The following is a 19,595-nucleotide window of genomic DNA, read 5'->3' as shown; positions in this document are numbered from 1 at the left end:
AAGAGGACTGAGGCCAGACACTTGTCAGTGGTGCCCAGCAACAGGACAAGGGGCAGTGGGCACAAACTGGAGCCCAGGAGGTTCCATCTGAAGAGAAGGACAAAATTCTTTGGTGTGAGGGTGCTGGAGCCCAGAGAGGTTGTGGAGTCTCCTGCTCTGGGCAGATTCTAACCCCCCCTGGCCATTGTGATCTTGGGCAAGCTGCTGTGGGTGACCCTGCTTTGGCAGAAGGGTTGTACTGGAAGATTTCCAGTGGTCCCTTCTGACCCTCACTATGCTGGGATTCTGTGATTTGTTAAGGGATTTTTATTTTGGGGTCTAGTTTTGCAGAAAGTCCCTCCAGAGGTACTAGTTACACTTCCCTAAAGGGTAGTCTCATGTCACAACCAAAAGTGCTGTCTTAATAAGTAACAGCTGAGAAGTCTTTTTTGTTCTGTGAACCTGTCTGAGTTTTGAGCCAAGGTGAACTACCATAACTACAGTGTCTGGGTGAAGGTCCTTGTTGTTCTGCACAGCTTGAGCCTGCCAACAGGTAATTTGTTTAGGCATTGATGAGATGCTGATTTGCAGGAGGCAGCAAGCAGCTGATGCCATGCACGCTCTGTAACCTGCAGTTCTGTAGACCTTTCACATATTTCTTCTTTGTCAGTTTGGGGTTTTTTTGGGTTGTTTTGTTTCTGTGTTTTTTTGTTTTTTGTTTTTTTTTCAGAGTGGAAGCACTTGCTCAGCCAGAGTCTGCATTCAGGCTGTGCCCTGCTTTTGATCATAACTTCTTGTGCCTTTTCCAGTGCATGTTATGGCTAAATCTTCCACAGGCATAGAGGAGCCATCAGCCTCTTCTCCTTAACAGTATGAAGTGAGATGAAGAGTTCACAAAGGCAGCTCAAATATGCATTGAAAAGAAAAGACAAAATGGGGATCTCCTCCACCTCTATTCTGCCCAGGTGAGATCACATCTGGAGATGTGATGGAGATGTGCAGAGGGCAACAAAGCTGGTGAAGGGCCTGGAGAATAAATCTGATGAAGAGTGACTGAAGGACTTGGAGCTGCTTAGTTTGAAAAAGAGGAGGCTGAGGGGAGACCTCATTGCTCTCTTCAACTACCTGAAAGGAGGTTGTGGAGAGACTGGTGCTGGTCTCTTCTCACAGGTAATGAGTGATAGAACAAGAGGGAATGGCCTCAAGCTGCCACTGGGTAGGTTTACACTGGACATTAGGAAGAATGTTTTCCCAGCAAGAGTGGTCAGACATTGGCACAGGGTGCCCAGGGAGGTGGTGGAGTTAGCAAGCCTAGATGTGTTTAAAGGTGGTTTGGACGTGGTGCTTGGGGATATGGTTTAGGGGTGACCCTTGCAGAGTAGGGTTATTGGTTGGACTTGGTGATCCTGAGGGGCTTTTCCAACCTGAATGTGACTGGGTCCAGTTCTGGGCTCCCCATTTCAAGAGGGACAGTAATATACTGGAGAGTGTCCAACAGAGGTTTTAAGGATGATAAAGGGACTGGAACATTTGTCTGATGAGGAAAGGCTGAGAGCCCTGGGGCTGTTTAGCCTGGAGAAGAGAAGACTGAGAGGAGATCTTATTAATGTTTATAAATATCTGAGGAGTGGGTGTCAAGAAGAATGGGCCAGGCTCTTTTCAGTGGATAGGACGGGGGGCAGTAGATACAAACTGGAACCCAGGAAGTTCCACCTCAACATAAAAACAAACTTCTTTCCTGTAAGGGTGACAGAGGCCTGGAGCAGGCTGCCCAGAGAGGTTGTGGAGTCTCCTTCTTTAGAGATTTTCAAGACTCATCTGGATGCGTTACCGTGTGACCAGTCTGAGGTGATCCTGCTTTGGCAGTGGGGTTGGTCTCAATGATCCCTGAAAGTCCTTTCCAACCCCTACCATTCCATGATTCTATGCTATTTCACAGACTTCAACAGTGTAATGATAACAGAATCACAGAGTGCCAGGTTGGAAGGGACCCAAGGATCATCTGGTCTAACCTTTGTAGGTAACAGTCTAATTGGAATGAGCTGGCCCAGCACCCTGTCAAGCTGAGCCTTAAAACTGTCCAATGTAGGGGAATGATATTACTCCCAGGAAGGAAAAATGAAATCTCCAAGTCCTTATGGTGGTGTAACACTGACCTTTAAACACTTCCTGGGTTTGGTGAAGCTGTCTCAAGCAGAAGCAGGTGTGTTTGTCTTGGGGTTTACAGCTACACTTCCTGCAGCCATTCTCTTGTCTCATGCTGAATCCTGAACAGAAAATGACTCATGGATTCATAGAATGGTTTGGGTTGGAGGGGACCCTCAAGATCATCCAGTTGCAACCCCATGCCATGGGCAGGGACACTTCCCACCAGCCCAGGTTGCTCAAGGCCTCATCCAACCTGGCCTTCAACACCTCCAGGGAGGGGGAGCCACAACATTCCTGGACAACCTGTTCCCATGTCTCACCACCCTCACTGTAAAGAATTTCTTTCTCATCCCCAGTCTCAGTCTCCTCTCTTCCAGCAAAAAGCCATTGTCTCTTGTCCTGTTCAGAAGCCCTTGTAAAAAGTCCCTTCCCGGCTTTCTTGTAGGCCCCCTTCAGGTACTGGAAGACCTCATGGCCTCTCCAGAGCCTTCCCTTCTCCAGACTGACCACTCCCAATTCTCATAGCCTGTCCCCACGGGAATAAGGTGATAATAAGCAACGTACCACCAATGATTTGAAAGACCATCAAGGAAATAGGCTTGATAGCTTGGCTGGAACAAAGGAAACGTCAGAAAGCAAATGTTTCTTGCTGTGTAAGGACAGCTGTCACACTGGAACAAGGAGCACCTCCAGATGGAATTCTAGATCTTGCCTGAACTGCAAAGGAGAGGATTCCTGTGTGCCAAGGCAGGAGGCCCACTGCATAATGCATTTCCTTTAGTCTCCAGCACTCACGCTCTGCTGGAAACGTTTCTTACAGAGTGTGTCAGCTACAGAAAAAGCAATTTAGTAAAAGCACTATGATCAGATCCTGATGAAATTCAATTCTGGTTTGGACCTGCTGTTTCTGGAAGACATCCCTGATAAAAATAGCCTTATTTTCCTCTTTGCTCCAATTCATTATGTTACCTTGCCTCTGGTTCCAAATAGTTGTTTTTTTTCCTGCCCTCAAAGGTGGCTTGTTTTTACAAACAAATGAAAGGAATTGTGGTTTTTGACAGCTAACTCTGTTAACGACATCATCTGTCAAGATACATGGATTTTGCAGGCTTTACTTTAGGAGGCTGCACAAACATTGGGCACAACAGACAACTAAGAGTGCATCAAGTCTGGATTGTAACGAATACCCCAATGAGGTGCTACAAGCTGCTTGACAATAGCAGGGCTGAATTTAGAAAGTAGGTCCTTTTTTAATAAGCAAACTTGTGTCTTAGTTTTTCCCATCAGTTAGTTACTTCTTGTACTCCTAGAGAAGCCATCAGAGATAAGTTCACACATCAACTGCATAAATTATCACTGTTGCTTTTTAACAGTGGCTTTCAGGGGGGCTGGATTTGATGATCTCCAGAGGTCCCTTCCAACTCCTACCACTCTATGATTCTAGGATCTTAAAAATAACTAAATGAAAAGTTACATGCATTTCAAGCTTTCAGATCAACCCCATTATTATTACTTTCTGCACATACATATGTTTGACCTGATGTCTTGGTTTAAGGAGCAAGATAGTCTCTCTAACTCTTTTCAAAGTAGTTAAAGAAAAAACTCCACAGTATCACATTAGAGGTTGGAAGGGACCTCCAGATATCATCCAGTCCAACCCCCCTGCCAAAGCCACTGTTAAAAAGCACAGGAGTACATCCAGGTGGGTTTTGAAAGTCTCCAGAGAAGGAGACTCCACAACCTCTCTGGGCAGCCTCTTCCAGTGCTCCATCCCAGATTGGCAGTTTAAATGGAAGTGCTGTTCATAAACTACAGGCTGCAGTGCAAAGCATTTACAATACAAAAAAATACATAGGCCACAGTTTCCTCAAACCTCTTTAGGCCAATGCTTCTACAAACCTCCACCAAACCAAGCCAAAATCTCGGGCCCCCCATACCTTCCTGCTAATGCCCCCTTCCCTACACCAGGCCCAAAATGATGCATCTTAAAATTGGCTTGGCCTAGGCTGCTGACAGGCTGCTTAAAGGTGAAACCCTTCCCCACACCAAAGAGGAGATAAGGGAGCCATGTCAGGACAGGGGCAGGGAGAGGAGAAGGGGCAGAAACCAGCCCTGCAGCCAGTTTTATATTGCAGATGCATGGCATTGTGGGAGTGAAATAATATAATTTCCCATGTCCACCCACTGGGCTGGACTCTCTGGCCCTCAACTGTATGGTTTTTAAAGGCACCCTGTCAAACCATGACACCTGAACAACTTTTAACAATGATTTCATAATATCAGAGTTTTCCATCTGTAAGTAGTTAGATACCCCTTGGTGGAGGGTCGTAAGACAGCCCCTCCTTTACAGCTTCCTAGTGATAAAAAACATCCTTTCACTCAAGTACTGCACAACTGCAAAGCTTGCCTCCAGAAATGCTGCTCAGTGTTGCCCACATGTTATTTTCACACCAAGTGTGGATGGACACTTTGCAGGGTCTGGTTGGACTCTGCAACATCATCTGGTAGTAAGAAGTGTTACAGAAACACAGAATGTTAGGGGCTGGAAGGGACCTCAAAAGCTCATCCAGTCCAACCCTCCTACCAGAGCAGGATCATCCAGGGCAGGTCACACAGGAACACATCCAGGTGGGTTTTGAACATCTCCAAAGAGGGAGACTCCACACCCACCCTGGGCAGCCTATTCCAGTGTTCCATCAACCTCACAGAGAAAAAATGTTTCCTCATGTTTCTATGGAACCTCCTGTGCCTCAGCTTCCACCATTGTGCTGTCACTGACCATCACTGAGCAGAGCCATCCTGAGAGTGCCATCCTCTTGGCACTCACCCTTTACATATTTATAAATCATAGAATTGTTAGGGTTGGAAGGGACCTCAAGGATCATCTAGTTCTTCTTGCACATCTTCGTATACACTCACCCTCCCAGAGTAGCAGAGGAACCTTTGCAGACTCCTGAGGTGAGGGACTGCCTCTCCCTGTTTGCTCACTGATCAAAGGAACGTCTCTAGGCACTTGTAGGTATCAATAGGAATGCAAGAAGAAAGGGAAAATGGTGAAATGCTGCAAACTGGAAATTTGAGGTGACATACTCTGACCAAAGAGAAGGTTTGGGGAATATCTCCAGCTGAATGTATTTTTCCAGGGTGTTTGTTACTTTTGGGATTGGCTTTACTTGTAGTTGAACAACTGCCTTGGAATATTTTCTGGATTTCACTGCCGTGCGTCACTCGGTGATGGATCTGTGCTCATTAGTGTTTTGTCACAGCCCTCGTTGCGCTGGCAAAGCATCCGAAGCAGCAGCAAGAAACGGCGTTGGCACGGCTCTCTGATCCTTCCTGCTGGATTAGGGCTGGGTGTTGGCAGCCGTGCAAGCCTCACTGCACAGCGTGGGCATCACTCAGCTGTTGTCTGAGTTACAGCTTGTACTCTATAACTTCTTCCTCCAGAAAGCACAAGGAGAACCAGTGTAAACATAATGAGTCATCAGTTCAGCAGAAACTCTGTGGGTTTGATGCTGTAGGGCTCCCTTTAAAGGGGTCCTGGATGGCAGCACAGGCTGATGTGTTGCCTCACTGATATTTCCACCCAGTAAACAACTTCTCACCCTTGTTTGCATAGAGATGGGAGTCCTGCTGTCTTGATCAGTAAATCTGTCAGCTCAGCTCCAAGTGTGATGTGTGTTGAAGGTCTCTGGGCAGAGTTACAGCTTCCTAACTGAGAAGGCTTTAAAATGCTAGCATGAAGTGTCCTGTGGTAACTAGCTGTGCTGATACTGACCATTCTGTTTTGACACTGAGGTACTGGAGCGTGCCCAGAGAAGGGCAATGAAGTTGGTGAAGGGTCTGGTGAGGAACAGCTGAGAGAACTGGGGTTGTTTAGTCTGGAGAAGAGTAAACTAAGGGGAGACCTCATTGCTCTCTACAAGTCCCTGAAAAGAGGTTAGTTTGATGTGGAGATCAGCCTCTTCTCTCTAATATCAGGTGATAGAACAAGAGGAAATGACTTGAAATTCTGCCAGGGGATGTTTAAGTTGGATATTAGGAAAAATTTCTTTGCTGCAAGAGTGGTCAGGCATTGGAAGAGGCTGCCCAGAGAGGTAGTGCAGTCACCATCCCTGAAGGTGCTCAAGATATATTCAAGCTCTGCTGAGACCCCACCTACAGCACTGAGCCCAGCTCTGGAGTCCCCAGTGAAAAAAGGACATGGAACTGCTTCAGTGGGTCCACAGGAGGGACAAAGATGATCCAAGGCCTGGGAGCCCTCTGATGTGAGGCCAGGCTGAGAGAGTTGGGGTTGTTCAGCCTGGAGAAGAGAAGGCTCCACAGAGACATTATTGCAGCTGTCAGGTATTTGAAGGGAGCTCCAGAAGAGCAGGAGTGGGACTTTTTACAAAGGCATGGGAGAGATAGGATGAGGGGTAATGGCTTCAGCCTGGAAGAAGCTGGATTTAGTTTAGATGTTAGAAGGAAATTCTTTCCCATGAGGGTGGTGAGGCACAGGGAACAGTTTGTCCAGAGCTGTGGTGAAGGCTCCAAGCTTTAAAGTGCTCAAAGCCAGGCAGAATGGGGCCTTGAGCAACCTGGTCTAGTAGGAGGTGTCCCTGCCCAGGGTAGAAGGGATGGAAGTAGGTGACTTTTGAAATTCCTTCAAAGCCAAACCAAGCATTGGGCCTTGTTGAACCTCATCCCATCAATCCAGCCTGTCCAGATCCCTCTCTAGAGCCTCTCTACCCCCAAGCAGGTCAACACTCACATCCAACTTGATGTTGTCTGCAAACCTACTGAGGGTGCATTTGATCCAACTGCTTTAGAGCATCTAAGGGGAAGAGGCTTAGAAAGGAAATTTGATTTTTACCTCAGTGAATTCATGGATGGACACCAAGTAAAGATAAGTAATTGTGCAAGGCTGAACAACATTATTCTCACTAGTTACATTAAACGCTTCACTTTAGGGGTTGGCTAAGTAGGCAGAGGATCACAGAATCATGGAATTAGTCAGGGTTGGAAGGGACCACAAGGACCATCCAGTTCCAACCCCCCTGCCATGGGCAGGGACACCTCACACTACAGCAGGCTGGCCAGAGCCTCATCCACCCTGGCCTTAAACACCTCCAAGGACATGGCCTCAACTACCTCCTGAGGCAACCCATTCCAGGCTCTCACCACTCTCATGGGGAAGAACTTCTTCCTCACATCCAGTCTGAATCTCCCTACTTCCAGCTTTGTTCCACATCTTGCCCTGTAAAGCTGGACTTCTTTCCGCATACTGCCTCTGAATAATTCATACTTCGACTTTGTTCTAGAGTCATTAATATTCCTTCTCATGTTCACTGAAAAATTAAAAAGCAAATTGAAGAACAGATGATGGGACTTAAAATAGTCCATTAGCCTAGGTAGTGGCTACCATTAGAAGTTCCCAGCAAACAGCATTCTGTTCTATTTGCTGTACACACTGCAGGTTCAGCTTCCACATAGTACTGTACACACTGGAGGTTCAACCACCACAGAGTAGTAAATTTGGATCTTTAAAAGAATAAAACTGTTGCAAGTAGCTTCAGATAAATCATGCTGAGGAGTGCAGTGGTTCTGTGTAACCTGACATGGAGTCTTACAGCAGTGGTACAGCTGGGGAGAGCTTTTTGATAAGGGCTTGTGGTAACAGGGTGAGAGGGAATGGCTTTGGGCTAGAAGAGGGGAGATTTAGACTGGAGATTAGGAAAAAAGTATTTTCAGTGAGAGTGGTGAGACACTGGAACAGGTTGCCAGGGAGATATTGGAGGCCACTTCCCTGGAGATGTTCAAGGCCAGGCTGGACAAGGCCTTCAGCAACCTGGTCTAGTGGGCTGTGCCAGTGCCCATGGCAGGGGAGTTAGAACTAGGTCATCTTCAAGGTCCCTTCCAGCTCAAATCATTCCACAATTCTATGATTATGTACTCAGATGGGTCCTGTCTACATGGCACAATGCAACAGTTTTACATCATGCAGAAACCTCCAACCCATTCCTGAATGAGGACTTCTGCCCAGACTGCTTTGCCAGATCAGAGCATTGCATGAGCCCACTGACAGCCCTCACCCAGCCCAGGAAGCTCAAGTTTCTCTGCACCATATCACACTACTGCTTGCAGGACAAATGTAATACATATGTCCATGAGCTCAATTGTTTTAGGTACCATCCATATCTTCTGAAGGAATTATCATTTAGGAGTCCAACGTTTAGGAAACCAAGGTAAAACTTTGAGATCATGCATCCTCCTTCCACTTACGGTTTATCACAACTGTCACAGTGCTACAAGCAGATAAAGAGCAAACAGCCTGTGGTTTATCAACAGAACTGGGTTCTCCTTCCATACATCAGATTTCTCAAGGTGTGCTTTGACACAAAAATGCCTAAAAGCAAATAAAAGAGCTGACACCTGGACAGATGGTAGCATCTGAAGTTGAATCAATACAGTTAGCAATTCAACACCTAAATCACTAGTCAGATTTTTCCTTGCCCAGACACCCTTCTTGACAGACACTACTTTGTTTTCCAGCACAGCCTATATATGCCTGGCCAAGGGCAGAGCTGGATTCCTTTCATCTGAGAGAGCTGTAGCAGGAAGAACAGATAAAAAAACATGGCACTGACCAAGCACCATTTTTTAACAAGGCTGCATGCTCAGCTGGAGAGTAACTGTGGTTGCCCAAAATCCTTAACATGACACTGAGCCCAAACCAAATTCATCTAACACTTAGAAGAAAAAGCACTTCTGCACAATTCCAAAAGAGATGACACAGTTACAAAATGCTATCCAATATCAAGGTGCAGCAGTGGAAAAAAGAGATGGATAAATCAAACATAACAAGGTCAAATATGGAACACCTCTTCCTTTTCCTTTTCCAATCAACTTCATAGGATTCACAGAATGGTTTGGGTTGGAAGGGACTTCAAAGATCATCTACTCTCAAACCCTCTGCCATGGACAGGGACACCTTCTACTGGACCAAGGCCTCATCCAACCTGGCTTTGAACACCTTTAGGGAAGAGGCATCCACGACCTCCCTGGGCAACCTGTTCCAGTGTCTCCTCACCCTCACTGCAAGGAGTTTCTTTTGCTTCTATTACAAGCTCAATGTCAAGGCTGCAGCCTTTCTACACCTTACAAATCAGACTACAGTTGTTAGGAAGAGATTTACCAGTAGAGAAATTGCCACCTTTGGAGGTGCATGACGCTGTAAGAGCATCATCTAAATCAGCCAAGCGGGATGGCAGCAGTACTTGGTGACCCAGCATGACCATATCTGCAGCAGGTCCCAAGGCCAGACAAAAACAAGACATCACAATGTCTGGTGAGGGAAAAGACTTAAGAGGCACAGAATAGCAAGACAAGTCTTGGTCAAAGGAAGGAGGACAGAGCGTGGCCTGCAATGAACAAGGGAGTCGTGACCTTATTGTCAATACTTAACGTTATCTTAAGGTCACCTTAATGTCATCTTAATGTCAGTGTTGATCGAGTGATACCTTGTGATTCAATTGTTTCTTTCTTAAATGTATGAATCAAAGGTCATACATCAATTAAGAAATTCATATCTCTGTGTCACCCACCAGAGAGGGCTTGTAGTGATAGAACAAGGGGGAATGGCTTTGAGCTGGGGAGATTTAGCCTACAGATTTAGGAAGAAATTCTTTACAGTGAGGTTGGTGAGACACTGGAGCACGTTGCCAAGGGAGGTTGTAGATGTCCCCCCTTGCTGGAGATGTTCAAGGCCAGGTTGGATGAGGCCCATGGGGCAGGGGAGTTGTAACTAGATGATCATTAAGGTCCCTTCCAACCCAAACCATTCTATGACTATGACTACACCAATCAGCAGCTCTTCTGTAGGGAAGAGAAACAGGTACCACCTTGCATCAAGGAATGATGAAGCCCTATCCTTCTCCTTTTGCCACTCACTGTCTGTGTTCTAGTGTGAAATCAGCCTTATGCTGGGGACCTGTATCCCCATCCTACCTGAAGCATTAATTGACATAATGAATACAAGCTTCTGCACATTGCTCCTTACTGCCTCTTGATCAAAGCCTGTAATAGCTACACATAATCTTTTCAGGTACTAGGGACCTCTTCCAAAACTCTTTCTCTTAAAGTCTATAACAGTCTTGAATGAAATAACATGCCAATGTCCTTCTCCAAAGTGGTTCTTCAGGATATTTGGAGAGCAAAACACAGACAAATCAGGAAAGCAATTCCAACAATTCACCATATTTCAGCCCTTGCAGTGAATGAGCAGTTTGCACCAAAGAGGATTTAACCATCTCTTCCCACATACATCTTACTCTGGGTTTCTTTTGTTGAGCACGCAAACCACGCCGTAAAGCACCTGTGACCTGGGTAGTGACAGTTCTCAGTTTTGCCCACAGAAAAAGATGGCATTAGCTTGCAAAACAAACAGAGAGAACTTGCAAAAAAAAAAAAAAAAAAAAAAAAAAAAAGGACAAAACACCAAAACAAACCAAAAAAAAAAAAAAACCCAACAAAAAAACCCAGAGGACTTACAGGATCAGTCAGTTCTGGCAAGCTGGCTTGGTAGGTGAGAGGCCTGCAGTCACGAGTGTTGTTCACCAAGACACAGGGAAGAAACATGGGTCCCAGGTCGTCCCCATCAAGCACATCCACTGTCAGGGTGGTTGTGCTCGTCCTTCGCTCGTGCAGATTTTGGGCTCGGTCCTGTGAAGTGAATGAGTTACATTTGGTGATGCTCACAGAAAAGTGCAGCCTGAGCAGGAACTGCTGCTTTCCTAGCTGCCAGTGGAGAGGCCCTGGACTGCAATACTGAACCAAAAGACAGTAATGAGATTGTTCCAAGATCTCCAAAGTGTACTCTACATGGAAAGCTGATCTGCAGAAGGAGTGACACTGCTCATGTTTTAAAAGGCCGAAGAACACTTCTGTCCACAACAAAACTACAACATGGCTTCCCAAAAAAGCCTCTGTGCTGTATGAAAGGTTCTTTTCAATGTATCACGGTCAACAGGCAATAAAATATGAACCAGCTTGTGCTCAGGTGGCTAAGGAGGCCAAAAGCATCCTGGCCTGGATCAGCAATAGTGTGGCCAGCAGGACCAGGGCAGTGAGTTTATTCCTTCACCTGTTACTGGTGAGGCCACACTGTGAACACTGGGTTCAGTTTTGGGCCTGTGACTCCAAGAAGAATATTGAGAAGCTGGAGTGTGTCCACAGAAGGGCAACAATGCTGGTGAAGGGTCTACAGCACAGTTCTGACATCAAAGGAGAAGAGCTGTGAATACATAACGATGATCTGTGGGAAAAGTTATTGCTAAAACCACAAGACAAACCAGTTCTGAAACCTCCCATATTCCTGTTTAGGAGAGCACCCAGTTACATTCTCCAGGTAAAACAACAACTTCTAAGAGCCAGGAAGCATCATTAGATATATCCCAGTGCAAAAAGCTTCTTTCTGTTGGGGGAATGCTGAACATGCCACAAAATGGGAAAGTGGATCGTAAAATGTCATGTTTCTGATAGAGAATAGGAGAATACAGTAACATAAATGGTGAATTGAGGAGTGAGTTATCTGAAGTTACTTCAGAGGACTCTCATTTTCCCACAAGTGAAGCAGAATCATGATAGAGGTAAACAACCAGAGGAAAAGTTTTCATTTCAGCTATCATCAGGACACACAAAAAGAAAAAAAAAAAAAAAAAAGGAAAAAAGCTTCCACAGCCCTGAAGGGCACCAAAAATCTCCTGTGATGACAGATATATTAGTTTAAACATCCCTTTTCTTCTCAGTGTGCATTATCCACTCTGTAAAGACCTCTACATACACTTCCAGTATGACTTGAAAGAAAAATCACCTCCACAGAAAAATGCATTTCAAACCTGAAGGATACAGCTAAACTGTCTCCATTAAACTCATCTGAGATCAAATTACCATCACCAGATTTGTTAGAGAATGAACACTTAGTGACACCAGAATGCACTTTTCTGCATGGGCTGTACTGCAAATTTGCAGCTTGTCCCTCATGCCAAAAAGGTAAAGGTTGTCTTTTCACATGCACTGAGCAAGGTTTTTTTTAAACTAGCTATAGTATGTCTGAGCTTTCAACAACCTAGAGAAATTTTAAATAAGATCTTTCAGGGTCTTGCACCTGGGAACACATAACCCAGGAAAGCAGCTCAGACTGGGAGTCACTCTCAGATTGAGAGCAGCACTGTGGAGAAGAACCTGGGTGTCTTGGTGGACAGAAGGCTCAACACGAGTGAACAGTGTGCTGCAGTGGCAAAGAAAGCCAACAGGATGCTGAGTTGCATTAATCCGGGTATCACAAGCAGGGACAAAGATGTCATTCTTCCTGCTCTGCTCAGCACTGGTCAGGCTGCACCCTGAGCACTGTGCACAGTTTTGGTCCCTGTTGTACAAGAAGGATGGGGACAAGCTGGAAAGAGTCCAGAGAAGGGCTACAAGAATGATCAGAAGACTGGCAGACCTGTCACATGAAGGAAGGCTGAGAGCTGGGTTTGTTCAGCCTTGAGACCTCATCACCACATACAAGTACATAAAGGGAGGTTGTCATGAGGAGGGAGACTCCCTTTCTACAAAGAGTCCAAGGTGATGGAGACAAGGCGCTACTGGGGAGATTCAGGCTAGATGCCACAAAACTTTTTTTCACCATTTTAACTATTAAACATTGGAATAAACTCCCAAGGGACATGGTGGATTTCTCAACATCAGGCAGTTTCAAGGCCCAGCATGACAGGGTGCTGGGCTATCACAGGATCACAGGATGCTGGGGGTTAGAAGGGACCTCTGGAGATCATCCAACCCACTCTGCCCGAGCAGGACCACATAACCATAGAATCTACTGCAGGTCACACAGGAATGCATCCAGATAGGCCTTGAAAGTCTACAGAGAAGGAGACTCCACAACCTCTCTGGGAAGCCTGTTCCAGTGCTCCGTGACTCTTACAGTAAAGAAGTTCCTCCTCATGTTGAGGTGGAACCTCCTGTGCTGTAGTTTGGATATAAACTTGTCCTATTGTCCTATCAACAGGCACAACTAAGCAGAGCCTGTCCCCTCCCCTCTTGACACCCAGCCCCTAGATATTTATAAACATTGATTAGATCCCTCTCAGTCTTCTCTCCAGACTAAACAGCCCCAAGTCTCACAGCCTCTCCACACCAGGCAGTGCTCTAGTCCCTTCATCACCCTCATAGCCCTCCCTTGGGCTCTCTTCAGTAGGTCCCTCTCCCTCCTGAACTAGGGAGCCCAAAACCTGTCATCTCATTTAAACTCAATTCTTACCCTGAAAGGTTGGACTAGAAGATCCTTGAGGTCCCTTCCAACCTGGTATTCTGTGATTCTATGCATCTTCAGGAGAAGGGTATTATCAGACCTGCTGTTTCAGTGAGGCTTATCCTTTCCTTGGTAAAATCTGAATCTGCAAACTAAAAGCCCACCTAAAGCAGTGGCACAAAGAGCCCCTTCGGAGAGCTAGATACTTACATTTGCTTGAACGATGACAAAGTAACGAGTCTTTTCCTCATAATTCAGTCGTTCCCGTAGGACTACTGCTCCAGACAGAGTCAGGGGAATATCAAAGGTCCTGTTGGAAGTCTGCAAAAGTTAAAATGGTGAAATTAAGCACACTTCAAAGTTAAATCCTGCTTCAGATGAGATGATCGAGTGGATGGCATGCCAGAATTGCTAGAGATTCTGAAGTTCTCTATGCCTTCTCCATAATAACTCCACAATAAAGAATCTGAACATAGAGGATTCTCTGATTCTTTGCACATAGATTATCACTTTCAATCACAGATTGACTGTATTTAGTTTGGGATACAAAAGAGTAAGGCAAAGCTGCAATAAAGCAAGTAATGACTCCAAAGCAGTTGTTCCAACAAGGGAAATTCTTTGCTGTTCTTCACTGTCACTGGGAGAATAAGTGAGTTGCACAGAGTAAGACAGGAAAAGAAAAGTTTGCTGATGACACAAAACTGGGAGCAGTGGCTGACACCCCTCAGGCTCTGCTGCCATTCAGCCAGACCTGGACAGGCTAGAAGGCTGGGCAGGGAGCAACGAAATTAAATCCAACAAGGGCAAGGGTAGAGTCTGGCATCTGGGAAAGAACAACCCCAGGGACCAGGAAAGGCTGGGAACTGACCTGTTGGAGAACAGCACAGGGAGAGGGACCCTTGGGATCCTGGTGGACATAAGGATGTCCATGAGCCAGCAATGTGCTCTGGTGGCCAAGAAGGCCAATGGCATCCTGGGGTGGATTAGAAGGGCTGGTTGGAAGGTGAGTAGGTTGAGAGAGATTATCCTGCCTCTCTACTCTGCCCTATTCCAGAGGCCACATCTGGAATATTCTGTCCAGTTCTGGACCCCTCAGTTCAAAAAGGAACTCAAGGAACTGCTTGAAAGAGTCCAGCACAGAGCCATAACGATGCTGAAGGGAGTGGAACATCTCCCTGCTGAGGAAAGGCTGAGGGAGCTGGAGCTCTTCGGCTTGGAGAAGAGGAGGCTGAGAGGTGACATTAACATTTATAAGTATGTGAGGGGCAAGTGTCAGGAGGACAGAGCCAGGCTCTGCTCAGATGCCCAACGGGCAATGGGTGCAAGCTGGAACACAGAAGGTCCCGTGTGAACATGAGGAAAAACTTTTTCATTGTGAGGGTGACAGAACACTGGAACAGGCTGCCCAGGGAGGTTGTGGAGTATTCTTCTCTGGAGACATTCCAAAACCCATGTGGATGTATTCCTGTGTGACCTGCCCTAGGTGATGCTTCTCTGGCAGGGGGTGTTGGACTGGAAGAACTTTCAAGGTCCCTTCCAGCTCCTAACGTTCTGAGATTCTGTGAAATGGATACTAATTCTTCCTGTGGCAAAACACCAGAACAAACTACTTAAGCATGCTATAATGTGCTTCTGTAAGTAGTTAGAGGAACCTCTCTGCCTAACTTGAGGCTAAAGTGTCTGTAGAACATGTTTTTAGAATGATTTTCCAGGGTGCCTTTGAGCAATACAATGTTCCAATTTAATAATAAATCAAATACAAACCAGCTCTTACATTTCACTGTGACACAATATATTTAACAGAAATAATATTTTAAGGGGGTTGGATTTGTATTCGGTTTCAGTACACCAACAATACTCAATGTATACTAAAAAAAAACCCAAAAACCAAAGCACTTACAAGTCTCTAATTTTCTGGAGGAGGTATTTCCTCAGTGAAGCTCTAAGAAACCACTGCACACATTAAAAAAAAAACAAACAAACTAATAATTCCAAATAAATAAAACCAATCACATCCTGGGCTGCATCAAAAAGATGCATTGCCAGCAGATCCAGAGAAGTGATGCTGCCACTTTGCTCTGCTCTAGGGGGACCTCACCTGGAGTACTGTGTGCAGGTCTGGAGCCCTCAATACAGAAAGGACACGGAGCTGATAGAACAAGTCCAGAGGAGGGCCACAAAAACGCTCAGGGGGTTGGAGCACTTCTGCTACGAGGATAGGCTGAGGGAGCTGGGGGTGTTCAGCCTGGAGAAGAGGAGGCTCCAGGGAGACCTAACAGCAGCCTGCCAGTACCTGAAGGGGGCTACAGGAAGGATGGAGAGAGACTGCTCCCAAAGGCCTGCAGTGACAGGATCAGGGGCAATGGCTTAGATGTTAGGAACAAGTTCATTACTGTGAGGGTAGTGTAACACTGGAACTGGTTGCCCAGAGAGGTGGCTGAAGCCCCATCCCTGGAGATATTCAAGGTGAAGCTTGATGAGGCCCTGGTCAACCTGATGTATTTGAGGATGTCCCCTGCTGAGTGCAGGGAGGTCAGATTGAATGACCTTTGGAGGTCCCTTCCAGTCCAAACCATTCTATGATTCTGTGATTCTCTGATTGTATGAAAAGATCCCCTATCTCCCTGAAAAGTAACATCACAATTCTTCTTCTGTCAAAAGGAGATTGCTTCTTTGCCAAACAATGCCCCTCAGAAGAGAGTTTGAGTTCAGGTTCTGCCAAGTTTCTCAAGAAGCCATTTATGTCCTCTAAATGTGAAGATGTAGTAAATAAATGTTATGCCTCAGCATGCAGCTATGCAAAACTCAGTTACCCATATAAAAAGTAAAAATTGTGGTCTGATGTAATTAGTTCATGCTGAACTATTCCTTGATACTGTCACTACTCTCCAAAATTTTGCCTCCTAGGAAGTAATAGCACTAAGTGTAATCCAGTAAATATTTAAGCTACTGCTGACTTCAATGGAAATAGAAGTGGAGCCTTCAAGGTTTACAGCTGAAACAGCACACAATGAATCAGAACTTGTGTGCCTACATCTCTAACTAAACTGAAAAACTTCCCCCCCCCCAATCTTTTCCAAACTGAAAATTAAACTGGAACATCTTTATATCTGGGCAGGGGCTTTTGACAAGGGCTTATTGTGACAGGACAAGGAGGAATGGGTTTGAGCTGGAAGAGGGGAGATTTAGACTGGAGATAAGGAAGAAATTCTTGGCAGTGAGGGTGGGGAGACACTGGAACAGGTTGCACAGGGACACTGTCAATGCCCCCTCCCTGGAGGTGTTCAAGGCCAGGTCAGATTAGGCTTTGAGCAAGCTGTGCTGCTGGGAGGCATCCCTGCCTATGGCAGGGGGGTTAAAACTAGCTGATCTTTAAGGTCCCTTCTAACCCAACTCATTCTATCATTCTGTGGTTAAACTAAAACTGTGTTTTCCTGCAAAACCATTTCTGTTCCAATTCACTTTATTTTCAAAGCACGGTTACTGAGTCTATATACTATCATTATTTTTTTTTATTTTATTCCCCTTTATTTCCACATCTGTGTCATGTTTGGGATGAAATCAAAAGCAATTGGTCTGCTTGACAGATGATCACAGCAGCTGATCCACAGTAACAGTGCTCTTAGCCCACAGCAAAAGATACATAGGGACACTTCATGCAAATCACCTTTGTTGTAATAATGATTCACACATCTGACCTTAAAGAGAAGTTAATTTTAATGCTTTAAGATTTTTTTTGTCTCTAAAACGCATGCATTTGCAAAAATAATAGGTAAGGACCACTAGTGTTTTATTTCAATAATATCTACCTCTCTCTTTTTAAAACTATGATCTTGAAATATAAATGACTCCATCAGAGCAGCCACAATGTCTGTTTTGAGAATATCTGACCCATGCTTATGAATATTGCTTAGCTGTCAGTCATTAGGTAAAAATGTGAAGGAGTAAGTACAGCTACCTATCATGAACTGAAAAGGCATACCAACCCCAGATGAAGTGTGTGAACAACACTGGAGAAGACATGAGGTTATTAATGAGTGATATTGAAGTAATCCAGGGAAGGAAAAGGCAGCTGTGATACAGAATCACAGAAACATTCAGGTTGGAAAAGACCCTCAGGATCACCAAGTTCAACAGAGAACCCTACTCTGCAAGGGTCACCCCTAAACCATATCTGCAAGCACCACATCCAAATGACCTTTAAACACATCTAGGCTTGGTAACTCCACTACCTCCCCAGGCAGCCTATGCCAGTGTCTGACCACTCTTGCTGGGAAAAAATGTTTCCTACTGTCCAGTCTAAACTTGCCTTGGTGCAGCTTGGTGCCATTCCCTCTTGTTCTATCACTAATTACCTGTGAGATGAGATCAGAACCAACCTCTCCACAGCCTCCTTTTCAGGTAGTTGCAGACAGCAATGAGCTCTCCCCTCAGCCTCCTCTTTTTCACACTAACTATCCCCAGCTCCTTCAGCCACTCTTTGTAAGATTTATTCTCCAGGCCCTTCACCAGCTCCTTGCCCTCCACTGCATTCACTCCAGCATTTCCATCATCTCTCTTGTCTGAGGTGCCCCAAACTGAACCCAACACTTGAGGTGTGGCCTCACCAGAGCTGAGTACTAGGAGACAGCCACCTCCCTGCTCCTGCTCACTTCTAATCCCAGCCAGGATGCCAATGGCTTTGTTGGCCACCTGGGCACACTGCTGGCTCATGTTGATCAGCACCCCCAGGTCTCTTTCTGCCAGCAGCTTTCCAGCTTCACTATTCCAAGCCTGTAGCATTGCTTGGCGTTGTTGTGACCCAAGTGCAGCACCTGGCATTGGGCTTTGTTGAAGCTCATCCCATTCACATTGGCCTATGGATCCAATCTACCCAAGCCCCTCTGTAGAGGACAACAGAGGGAGAAGACATGGGGTTATTAATGATTGATGCTGAAGCAACGCAGGGAAGGAAAAGGCATCTGTGATACAGAGCAAGCAAAGCTCACAGGCAGGGAGGATATGCTACAGCAGGAATGACACCAGCAACCTCTTGTTCATTTGCTGCTTTGAGAGGTGTGGGTGTGAGTAATACAGACACCAAAAGAAAAAAAAAAAAAGGCAAAATGCACTGACCTTGTCATTAGGGTTGTACTGGATGACATATTCTATCTGTCCATTGGGCCCATCATCAATGTCAATAGCACCATTGTTTCCAGAAAATCCTGTGAAGATGGTTGTTCCAACTGGAGTTAACTGCAAGAACAGAAACAGATACCCATGAATACCTTCAGGTATGCAAGAAACAACTCTTTGTGATGTGTTGGGTTTTTTCCATAGCTCTGGTCCATAATGCAAGATTGACATTTTCTCCTGCCCTTCACTTGGCCTGGAACCTCACGCACGAGCAACTGCTTAGACACAATGTACTCAGTCTCTAACTGATGCCAAGTGTCACAGAAAGAGTGAAAACAATTTCCATTTTTATTCCACAGATTGTCTGCATCAGGACAGAGCCCCATTTGTTTTAAAACAACAGATGAAGGTGAAAAGCAAGTCTTAAAACTGAAAGAATTCATGAGGTAAATACACATTGATGAACAAACAAATTAAAAACATCTCCTTTTGCAGATTCAGGAAGGAAAATGAAGATGAGCTGCAAAATGAACCAGCATTTACTTAACACTGTCTTCATGACAATGTGAACAGCAGCAGATAAATATTATTACATGCAAATATACTCAGAGAGCTTTGTGGCTTTAAACAAACACACGAATGATGCTGTTTCTTCAATATTTTGCTGGCAGCAATTGAATCCTCATAAAATGATATTTTGCAAATGAATCAATTTCTAATTATCCTAAGGGTGGGTAAATAGCATGAAATCAAGACCCATTGAGATTAAGGACAGCAGTCCAACTGACTTCTTGGAAGTCAGCATTTCTGAATTTTGAAATTCAGAAAACTTTGTGAGTAATCCACTCAAAAGAGAAAAAGAAATAAACCAACAGTTCTGGATTCAACAGAGACATTGCTCCTTGCTGTGCTTCCTGCTGCTGCTGTCATCATAGAGAGCATAAGTTGGAAAGGACCCTAAAGATCATCTAGTTCCAAATGCCCTGCCACAGACAAGGACACCTCACACTCAACCAGGCTGCTCAAGGCCCCATCCGATCTGGCCTTCAACACCTCCAGG

General features: G+C 45.3%; 1 protein-coding gene across 2 annotated transcripts in view; it reads right to left on the bottom strand.

Moving 5' to 3' along the window:
* PCDH15 (protocadherin related 15) overlaps positions 1-19,595 on the bottom strand; it is a 320,955-nt gene that overhangs the window by 184,998 nt on the left and 116,362 nt on the right. For both annotated transcript variants that reach the window (XM_054382646.1, XM_054382647.1), the window contains 3 exons: positions 18,536-18,655; positions 13,631-13,741; positions 10,660-10,830 (listed from right to left, as the gene is read on the bottom strand). In XM_054382646.1, the coding sequence (XP_054238621.1) occupies positions 10,660-10,830; positions 13,631-13,741; positions 18,536-18,655 (402 nt within the window). The remainder of the gene's footprint in view (positions 1-10,659; positions 10,831-13,630; positions 13,742-18,535; positions 18,656-19,595) is intronic.

This window comes from Indicator indicator, chromosome 7 (assembly GCF_027791375.1).
Source record: "Indicator indicator isolate 239-I01 chromosome 7, UM_Iind_1.1, whole genome shotgun sequence".
In the NCBI taxonomy this organism is placed as follows: Eukaryota; Metazoa; Chordata; class Aves; order Piciformes; family Indicatoridae; genus Indicator; species Indicator indicator.
This window is presented reverse-complemented; position numbering and strand designations above follow the sequence as displayed.